The sequence below is a fragment of the Galeopterus variegatus genome, unplaced genomic scaffold (genome assembly GCF_000696425.1).
Source record: "Galeopterus variegatus unplaced genomic scaffold, G_variegatus-3.0.2 Scaffold8648, whole genome shotgun sequence".
NCBI classification, from domain to species: domain Eukaryota; kingdom Metazoa; phylum Chordata; class Mammalia; order Dermoptera; family Cynocephalidae; genus Galeopterus; species Galeopterus variegatus.
The window spans coordinates 16782-27462 of NW_007734759.1; the positions used below are offsets into that span (position 1 = coordinate 16782).

The 10681-nt window shown below is 47.2% G+C and overlaps 1 protein-coding gene across 1 annotated transcript in view; it reads left to right on the top strand.

Moving 5' to 3' along the window:
- Window positions 1-6386, top strand: part of LOC103608631 (endoplasmic reticulum-Golgi intermediate compartment protein 1) — a gene marked incomplete at its 5' end in the record, with an annotated part of 21122 nt that extends 14736 nt beyond the window's left edge. The window contains one exon of the mRNA XM_008593042.1: window positions 4850-6386. Within this exon, the coding sequence (XP_008591264.1) occupies window positions 4850-4957 (108 nt within the window). The remainder of the gene's footprint in view (window positions 1-4849) is intronic.
- Window positions 6387-10681: the final 4295 nt, after the last annotated feature.

A 10681-nucleotide genomic window follows, 5' to 3' on the forward strand; every position in this document is an offset into this window, starting at 1 on the left:
CCATCCCTATATGGGATCCGAACTCGTGGCCTTGGTGTTATCAGCACCACACTCTCCCGAGCGAGCCACGGGCCGGCCCTCATTATTGATGACTTCTGATGAACGCAAATGCATATGCTTCCCTCAGACTCACTGGGGCCTGGATATCAAATTGCCCTTGTTTTTATTTCCGCGAGCGAGCCACGGGCCGGCCCTCATTATTGATGACTTCTGATGAACGCAAACGCATATGCTTCCCTCAGACTCACTGGGGCCTGGATATCAAATTGCCCTTGTTTTTATTTCCGGAGCTGTGGCTGCTGACCAGGGTAGGGTCACATGCGCTGGCTGTGGTGGCCATTCCTGGTTCAGTGACACTGCTCCCTCAGCCCCCACAAGGAAGACCCCCCCCTGCCAGGTTGTCCCCCTGCCTTGGGGCCTGATCAGGAGATACAGCAGCATGGCAGTGGTGAGGACATTCCTGGTTCAGTGACACTGCTCCCTCAGTCCCCACAAGGAAGACCCCCCCCCGCCAGGTTGTCCCCCTGCCTTGGGGCCTGATCAGGAGATACAGCAGCATGGCAGTGGTGAGGACCAAGGGAACAGGCATTTGAGTGTGTGTGTGCCACTGATGCTCTCATTCAGTGCCGCAGCAGTCCTAAGAGGTGAGGAGCAGTCTTCCCATGTTTAAAAGTAAGGAAACAGGCACAGGGAGCTAGGGTAGCACAGGGCACATGGATAGGAGGGGTCCAAACCAGGTTCTGCCAGACTCCAAAGCCCAAGCTGTCTCCATGTCATCCCGGTACCTCCTGGACCCCAGACTGGACTTCCCAAGTCCAGGGTCTTGAAGGTGCTGGTGATTGAGTGAGTGAGGGAGGGGTGCCTCCTGCCTGCCCCATCTTGAGTCTCTTCTTTCGTGCCCACCTTTCATCAGCACTGCCTACCTACCCCCAGCTCCTGGCCAACACCCCTATGAGTGCATCACCTTTGCCCCTGCCCTGGGCATGATGTTCCGCTCCCTTCCAGAGTGAGTCATTCTTTCTCATTCATTCACTCACTCCTTATTCAACAAACATGTATTGAGCAGCTACTGTGTATCAGTTACTTTTGCTATTTTCTCTCCCTTGGGCATTCAGGAAAATGAGAGTTTAAGCAATGGGGTTGACGTGGGGCATTGTTGAGATACCAGGAGCTCCTTGACTGGCTGAAGAATGGAAACAACCTCTGGCCTAAGGGGCTTTGCTCCAGAGGGGTGTTCTTCATCCCAGACACTTCTTGGTACTCACCTAAGGAAATACTCTGTCTGGGCCTCAGTCACCTCATCTGTTGAATCAGTTGATGTATGACTTCGGAGGGCCCTTGGAATGCCTGGGCCCTGGGCAACTACAAAGAATCTGCCTGTGAATTGACTTGTCCCCTGCTTAAAGTGCCAGGTAGAAGAATGGAAATTGAGACCCAAAGTCCTGCCCTGGGGAATAAGTGATATTTGACCCATTTTTCTAATTAAAGTGGGTCTCAGGGAGGTTTAGAAAATCCCAGATCTTAGCAACAAAGTTGGAGCCCTCCAGTCAACTGAAAAATGATATTAGGTGTCATTCACTGAGCACCTACTAAGTGCTAGGTGCTCCAGAATTGTTTTCTGCAGTATGACCATCGGCAAGGTAGGAGTGGTTTTTCCCGTTCTGTAGATGAAGAAACTGAGGCCCAAAAAGTCTTGCCCATACACCAAGGTCAAGGGTTTGGATCCCCATACGGGCCAGCCACAAAAAAAAAAAAGAAAGAAAGACTGTCCCCAACTCCCCAGTCCTCACCGTACATACTCCCTCACCACGTACAGCAAGGAGGTGCAAGCCCCCAGAGAAGCCTGGTTCTCCTGGCTCTTCTGCATGAAGAGTGTGGCATGCTGTGGGAACTAAGGGTCGTGAGCATGATTCACTTTATTTTCATCTGTTTTCATCTTAGGCTTCGTTCCCACAGGGTCAGGGAGATGCCCAGTTCCCACCCTCCTTTTGCAGCAGCCTCTCTGACCCTCTCCTCAGCCTGCTCGAGATCCGCTCAGCATTTCCTCCAGCCTCGTAACATCTGCTGTTGCTTCATTTTTCCCCCCACATCATCCAAAGGAATCATAAATGTGGCGAAGCCTGTTATCTTGCCACCACCAGTGTAGGGCCTGGACCCAAAGACAGATGTATCACCTGGTACAGCCTTGTAGCTACATTTCCCTGTGTTTTCGACATAGCAATGGTGACCTTCTCAGGACAGGATGGCCACAACGGACCACTTCCCTGGGTGAGTCCAGGTGTGGTAACACCCTGGTGCTAGGGGTTTCTGTGTCCTCCCAGATGTCAAAATCCAGGGAGCTCCATGGCTCGGAAGACCCCCAGGAACTACCTTCTCATGACCCTGCCTCATCTCACACCAGTCATCACCTATGATATGAGCATGGCAGGGAGGCCCAAGCAGGTGAAAGATAAAATAATGACCGCAGGGGGTGTGGCAGAATGGGGCAGGCTGTTAGAGTTTTCTCAGCTTTGAGGAGCCTCTCTGGAATGTGCCAGTATTTCCCCTCCCCACACCTCACCTGACCAGTGACCAGACCCTTCAAGAGATATAGGATAATAGGAGCACATTCCTGGGCTGAGTGGTGTCAGTAGATACGTGAGGGAGCTCACCACAGGGTCCTCCCTTAACCTGAAGGCTGACGGCAACTCACTCTGACTGGGCCAGTTGCTTAGCAGCTTCTGTGCTCCCAGGGCCTCAGTTTCCCCACAGGCTATGTGATTTCTTGTGTACCTCAGTGCATGTGTTGTCTCCCTCTGCCCTGGGCCTTCCCAATGAAAGGAGGCTCCAGACTGGGTGCCAGGTGTATATGAGTCATAGGCACTTGGGTTCCAAATTGTGAGGAGATAGGATGTGTGTGGGGGAGAGGGGGTTATTTTTTATTTTTTGTACCATTGCTCTTAAGTCACATTTTCCTGTCCTCTGATCCAAGCTCTAAAAGCATTTTGTGGTATAAAATCTCCCATCATCTGATCCACTCCACCAAAATAAACCAGCTCCCCTGCCGTCATTTCCCTGAAAAGTATCCCTGCGTCATGCTCTGAGGCTGGCAGGGAGAGGCCTTGCCCGCTTAAAACACTTCATAATAATCCCCCCAGCGCCCCCAAGCCTCTTTACTCCCTGGGGGGCTGCTCGGGTTTCTTGGGCAGTTATTAGTGGAATGCCAGCTGCTCCACTTACAACCTGTCCACACAGACCTGCTCTGTCTGTCTTGGGCCTTGCAGGCCTCTGCTTAGCTCATCTTGTGGAAATAGCATTTGAAAAATAAACGCCGATTCAATTGACACTTCCCTCTCGCCTTTGCTATGTCTTCTGGTCTCCCACCACTTGGCACCAATCAGTCCATTAAGGAACTGCTGTCTCCCAGAGTTGTCCAGTGGCTGTGTGTCAGTAGTTGGCCATCCACCCGAGGTGCCTCCAGCGCTGCCAGCAGCCCCCAGGGCCCTCTGGGGCTGCCAACTATTGGCTTCTTCTGAGTCCTGTGGTCATTTAAATGCCCCTGAAATGTGGCATGAGGGAAAGTGAGAGCTCTAGAAGCAGACAGACTTGGCACTGTGACCTTGGATGAGTTCTTTCCCTCTCTGTGCCCCATCGGTACATCAGTGAAGAGGCTTCTTCCCCGCCTGGGCTGTAATGCTCCTGCTGCTCCTAGGCATATGGGCTGGATGGGTGGTTTTGCTTCCTATGAGTGGCATAAAGTAGATACTCAAAGGAAAAGTACGTTTAGTTTCCTTGCAAACCTTCTATGAACTTGCTTTGTCTTCCATCATCCAAACTTTGATTCTTTTAAGTCATCAGAAATCAATTTGTAGGCCATAAAATTTTGAGGAAAACAGTATTAGTTTGATAAGTCGAAAATAGAATTCTGACGACTTCAAAGCAAAGTTACTAATGTAATTAGGTGGAGCATCTGATGCCTGAGAAGCCACAGGATGTCACATTAGGAGCACAGGCTCCATTAACATCCCTTACTACAGCCATTCTCAACCGAGGGTGATTTTGACCTCCAGGGGACATTTGGCAATGTTTGGAGACATAGTTGTTGTCACAATATGCGAGAGAGGGTACTACTGGCATCTCACGGGTAGTGGCCAGGGATGCTGCTAAACATCCCTAGGTGTGCAGGACAGCCCCCTACAACGAAGAATTACCTGATCCCAAATGTTAATAGTGCTGTTAGAAACCTTGCCCTAATATAAGCTTTCTTTCTTTTTCTTTTCTTTTTGGCGACTGGCCAGTACAGGGATCCAAACCCTTGACCTTGGTGTTATCAGCACCACAGTCTTAACCAACTGAGCCAACCAGCCAGCCATACAAGCTTTCCAATAACACCATAGATCTCTCCCTCCTTAGAACCACTTGCCTTGGTTGTAATTTTGCATTTATTGGTATGACTATTTGCTTATTACCCATCAAGTCCCAGGATTGCCACTTCCTGGTTGTATGACCTTGGGCTAGTGGCGCCACCTTTCAGAACTTCCATTCCTTCATCTGAAAATGGGATTGTAACTATCTGATAAATTTAGAGAGGAGGTTAAGACCACAGGCCCCAGGCCTCAAGACATACCTGAGTTCAAGTCAACACTCTGCTACTTAGTGAACACAGGCAAGCTACCTAACTAAGCCTCTATTTTCTCACCTGTGAAATGTATCTAGTGATCCCTTTCCTCATTCAGAGGGCTAGTATGGGAATTAAAGGAGCTGATGTTGGTTATAATTACTTTTATTATCATTAAATTCATCATCTCGTGATTGGGCTGGTGCTTCCTCCAGCACTGACCTCTGACACCCTCCCCCCGCCCTCTTTCAGATCTGTGCCATCATTGGCGGGACCTTCACTGTCGCTGGCATTCTGGACTCATGCATCTTCACAGCCTCAGAGGCTTGGAAGAAGATCCAGCTGGGCAAGATGCATTGATGTCCTGCCTGGCCTGGATAGCCGAAGACCCAGAGAGATTGCCAGCCCAGCCTCCAGCACCCTGTCTCCTCCTGCCCCCATCTGGCCCAGGATCTGGCTGTGTCCCAAAGTGTGTGGGGGAGGTGGAGGGAAAGATAGGGGCTGGCTCAAGGTTTTGCAGCTACCTCTTTTCCCCATGTTTAATTTTAGACAAATTATACTGCCTGAAGTTGTGCCCCTTTCCCTGGGGAGCCCCAAGACCAGAGTCAGGCAAGGGGAACAGAGCTCTAGGGATGTTGGGGACCCCTCCTGGGAGGGCTGCAGTCTCCTCCCTCCTAGGGGAACAGCCCAGAATCCATGCCGACCAGCTCTCAACCAGGCTTTGACAATCTCGCAGCCCCCACCATTTGAACGTACTAGTCACTTGGTTTCTCCCCTGGGCAGCCGACCTGCCCCAGAGGCTCCAGACTTTTGGGACCAGGCTGCCCAAAGGTATTCCCATCTGGCACCTTCAATGAAAGATGGTACGTCTCAGGCAAATGCGTGAGATTTGGCTCTGTAGTTAGAATGCTCACTTCTGCCCCATTCCTTCCTGGCCAACCTAGAGTCCAGGCCTCAAGTCCCTTTCCCCCCACCCCTTTCTTGTTCTTCCAAAAAGCAAATGCCCAGTTGCTTGGCAGCAGTGGTGGAGACACATCTGCCTGTCGGTCACGAGGCAGGCCACAGGTTTCCCTTCTTCTCTTCTCCTTTTTCCTCTCAACCCCCACCAATGTGCCTCGGTCCCTGTGCTGTGTGGCAACAGCATCTCCTGGTGGGGGGAGGGGCTGGTTCCCACTGCCAGGTCTCCCCACCACTTTTTGGGATCTGCAGTGGCAGTGGTAGGGGTCATGTGACTGGCAAGTCATCCTTTGAGAACCAGATAGACATGGTTTGTGTGCTTATGTCCACATGGGAAGCATCCTCCCGCAATCTTAAAATAATCATGTCTTAGCCTGTCCCAGACAGACGCCATTGGTCTCAAGGCCTTAGGTGAGGAAATTAAAGCAGATCAGCCCTTCTCCCTTTTTTTGCCCTCCACCTTCTGGGCTCCCAAGGGATGCAGAACACTGAGACCTTTGTGCAGCCCAGTTGTGGCTCGCTTGCCACTGGGCTCCCCGATGGGCCAGCCACACACCAACATACTCCCAGCCCCTGGGGCAGCTCCAGTGTCTCCCCACTTGCTCCCGAGGGGGTCTGTATCCTGCTGCTCCCCCTCATCCTTCCCCTTTTGTCCTGAAAGGGTGGGGCAATGGTCCAGGCACGAATTCCACCCAGGGAATTTTAGCTATGCCCTCATATTCCAGGGAGAGAGCTGCCCACCTGTTTTCCATTTATATCAAGATTGTTTGCATACTTTTGTAATGAAGGGGAATGTCCAGTGGAAGGATTTTTTAAATTATCTATATGGGTAGCTCAAGTCTCTTCCATTTGTAATTTTTGGCTCTGGATTCCAATTAGAAAAGCTTCCCCTTTTACATATGAGTTGACTGATGTTGTGTGTGTAAACTGCCTTTGGTCATTTCTGGTATCTGGTCACTTGGATGGATTTTTTTTTTTTTTTTTTTTACATTCTGTTCCCCAGTTACAGAAAGGAGTCCCTTTTGCGCACCTATAGAGGGTGGGCCAGGGTGGGAGAGGGCAGGAAATGTGTGGCATGCCAATGAGTTGAAAGCCCCCTTTTTTACATTAAAAAAAAAACAAGCCTCTAAAGACATAGAGGATGTCGGCTTCCTATGGAAGAGAACCCCCTGCCCTGTTTTTTTTTTAAAAAAAAAACAGGTCAGGGGTGTCTCTTCCATAGGAAACCGACATCCTCTATGTCTTTAGAGGCTTGTTTTTTTTTTAATGTAAAAAAGGGGGCTTTCAACTCATTGGCATGCCACACATTTCCTCCCCCCCCCCCCCCTCCCCCCCCCCTTAAGGTGCCCAAAAGGGGCCCCTTTTGGGCACCTTAAGGGGGGGGGGAGGGGGGGGGGGGGGAGGAAATGTGTGGCATGCACATGAGTTGAAAGTCCACTTTTATACATTAAAAAAAAAACAAGCCTCTAAAGACATAGAGGATGTCGGTTTCCTATGGAAGAGACACCTCTGACCTGTTATTCTTATAAACAAAATCTCAAGGGAAAAACATGTTTTAGTTCTTTCCCCACTCATTGGATTAAAATAGATTATTAAAAGACTGATTTTCAGAAGTATTGCTGTGTGATTCTTTCTGCCTTGATTGTGGCTGGGTAGCCCAGAGGCTGGAATCACAGTCAGAATGAAATTTAAATCTAGAGAAACAAAGTTGGAAATGTTGAAAAAAAGATCTGTGAGGATGATCAGAAAGTCAAGACCCATTGGATCTCTACAAAATGTTCCCAGATTGGCCACTTTCTAGGTGTGTAACCTCAATCCACATTCTTAAACCTCAGTGCCTCAGTTTCCTTGGGTGGATAGAAAAACAAATAACTCATAGGGCTCTTGTAAATCTATAATATGTGCAAAAAATCGATAAAATCTATAATACATGCAAAGAAATTATATTGCATCAGAATGAGATCATGTATGTAGGAAAATATTTATTGCTGCTGGTACACAGTAAAATTTTCAAAAATAGTTAAGTGTTTCATATGGGTATTACCAAATAGACTATAATCTCCTTGAGAACAGGGTTAATGTTCTTCCATAGCTTTGAGCCAAGGGCTCCATTTATGAAAGGTGTTTCATAAATTGTTGATTTCCCTGGCTCAGCCAAGGGAAATCAGCAGCAGCTATGAGAAATGGACTTCCATGTCTTTCCCATCCTGCCTCCAGTCCTTCAAGGCCTTCATCAGAACAGCACTAACATGGATAAACATACCATGGAAGAATGTGGGAGGGAATCAGTCTGCAAGAAATTCTTCTTAACCCTTCCCATGCTCTCTGTCTTATATTCTGTCTGATACTTGAGTTATTGTGACACCCAAAGCTAGGGGGTAAGAGCACTATACCTAATGGCCATCAGTTATGTGCGTCTCCAAGCCAGTTGTGCTCTATACTGTCATGATATGACTTAATGAACCAATGAAATATGATTGAAAAATAAACCTAATAAAACTAAGTGTAATGCTTTAGAGAGACTTGATAAAGGTGAGTTGCCACCCTCTCCTCAAATGCACTAAATTAGATGTGAACAAGACCACTGCAAAAGACTTGGGCGGGGAGGGGGGTCCCTGAGGATTCTGCAGTCACTTGAAAAGTGACTAAGGTTTCACTCCACATTGAAACTAAACTCGGGGGGCTGGCCAGTTAGCTCAATTGGTTAGAGCATGGTGCTGATAACACTCATGTCAAGGATTCGGATCCCATACCAGCCAGTCACCAAAACAAACAAACAAAAAACTTGCGTTGGTTTATGTAAGGATATGGCTTCTGTAAGGGCAATAAAGGTCCATACCAGCCAGTCACCAAAACAAACAAAAAACTTGCGTTGGTTTATGTAAGGATATGGCTTCTGTAAGGGCAATAAAGGAAAACACCAATAGAGGTTTCTCAACATAAAAGCCTTGGAAAACACCAATAGAGGTTTCTCAACATAAAAGCCTTGGCTCAGGGTCAAAAGATTGGCAAATGTGTTGACATACAACTTAAAACACAACAATTTAAGGGATGGATGTCATCTTTATGATTTCTCCTTTCAAACAACTTTTTCAATTATCTAACCAAGTGTGAAGACAATGGTTTCCTGTAAGAGAATTTCTAAATCAGGGAGTACAGAGCAAAACTGCAGAGCGGGGGATGATAGGTTGGGGCTGTGGTGGTCCAGGCAGAAAAGGCTTCTCCTGTGGAGGTGTTACAGAAGAGGTGATATTGGAAAGGTGCTTCATGAGGAAAAAAACTCGACCATTGCAGCCCACAGTTCCTGGACTGGGTGGATATGGCAGAGGGGGCAAAGCCTAGGAAGAAGTGGGGTGTAGCAATAGGGCTCATAAATTGTAGCTGTGGTTAGTTTTTACATGTTACAAATATATATCTTTTTTTTTTTTTTTAATAAAATGACCGGTAAGGGGATCTTAACCCTTAACTTGGTGTTGTCAGCACCACGCTTTCCCAAGTGAGCTAACCGGCCATCCTATATAGGAATCCGAACCCGTGGCCTTGGTGTTATCAGCACCGTACTCTACCGAGTGAGCCACAGGCCAGCCCCCCTGATCCCTTCTTATGAAACTGTTTCTTAACTCCAGAAGGTTCATTAGCTGCGGCAGCAAATAGATGCAGTAGTGCAGAAATGTGAGAGGGGGCAAATGTGGAAGAGAGCGTTCACTGAAGACCCTTTTCCCTCCCCAGCAGTTGTCTCCTGTCAGTTGCATAGTGATGAAGTCATGCACTTTATTCTGACCAGTCATTGGTATGATTTGGCATTCTCTACATGCCAGACAAAGAGTAATCACTTTTCAGGCCTTATCTTTCTTAGAGGTGGGTGTTATCTCCTGTTTTTGTTTTTGTTTTGTCAGATGGCCTGTACAAGGATCAAACGCTGGAGCTTGGTGTTATCAGCACAATGCTCTAACCACCTGAGCTAACCGGCCAGCCTATTATCTCCTTTTTAGGAAAGCGGAAACAGAGACTTAGTAACTTGTCCTGGTCACACAGGTAGCAGATGGTAAAGTTGGAATTCATACCCAGGTCCGCCTGACTCTAGGATTATGAAGAATTGTATGGTTCTGCCTCAGTCCCAAGATCATCTTAGCTGTGTCAAAAAGGATAGCTGGATATGGGGAGTTAGAGTAGGAGTCAAAGTAGGGGTGCTTTTGTTTCTCCCATTTAAAATAGCCTGCAGAGAACATCTAAGCTGAACATTGGCAGGGGGGCAGCCTTCTTAAAAGTTTTTAAACTTTAAAATGTGATTTTTTTTTATTTTTTATTTTTTAACTGTGATAATATGTAATATTTGAAGTAAAATTTCTCTTAAATAATCCACTTATTTGTATTTACGATTCTTTAATTCAGTTTTTTTGTTTGTTTGTTTTTTGCTGTAACTTTGTCCTATGTGTGTACCAAGCAGAAAAGTTTTCAGTTTTGAGCACAAAGTAATTTTTTTCTAAATGTTTTGTGACCAAAAGTTTATTTGCCTTGCTCAGGATAAACCGGAGATCTGGCAGTGTCCAGATCTATCACAGGACAAATGCTCAGGAAGCTTTGATCATCATTGCATGTGTTTGCAGGAGCAAAAAATGGGCACAGTGGCTCCACACCAGAAACTTTAGTGAATGTGAAGATGTGGGATCTATTACTAATGTTATAAAAGGAAATAATTCCAATATCCACATCCACGAAAATCCCTACTTGGTGTAATGGGGGTTCAGACACGGGGGTTAAAGGCTTAGTGCTGGCTGAGAGGTGCTTTTTATTTCTCAAACCTACAACAGTTCAAAAGCCAAGTTCTGAAGACAGTAGAACTGCCCCTTATCGATTGACAAATTCTTTGCACACACCCAGATCCCATTCTTTGCTTGTTCCCACGTCCACCTCCCAGTAATGGCAGCCAGGAGTGAACTGAGGAGAGCCCAGGACACAGATTACATGTTTGAAGTGCTCAGTTAACAGATGTGGACCCTGAAATTCAGAGAGGAAGATGTCTTGTTCAATGACCAATAGCCCATCTCAGGCAGTTGCCATGCTCTCTCCCCATTTTATAGTGTTCCCTGACATGTGGTGTTGAAATTGTTAAACACCGTTATTTAC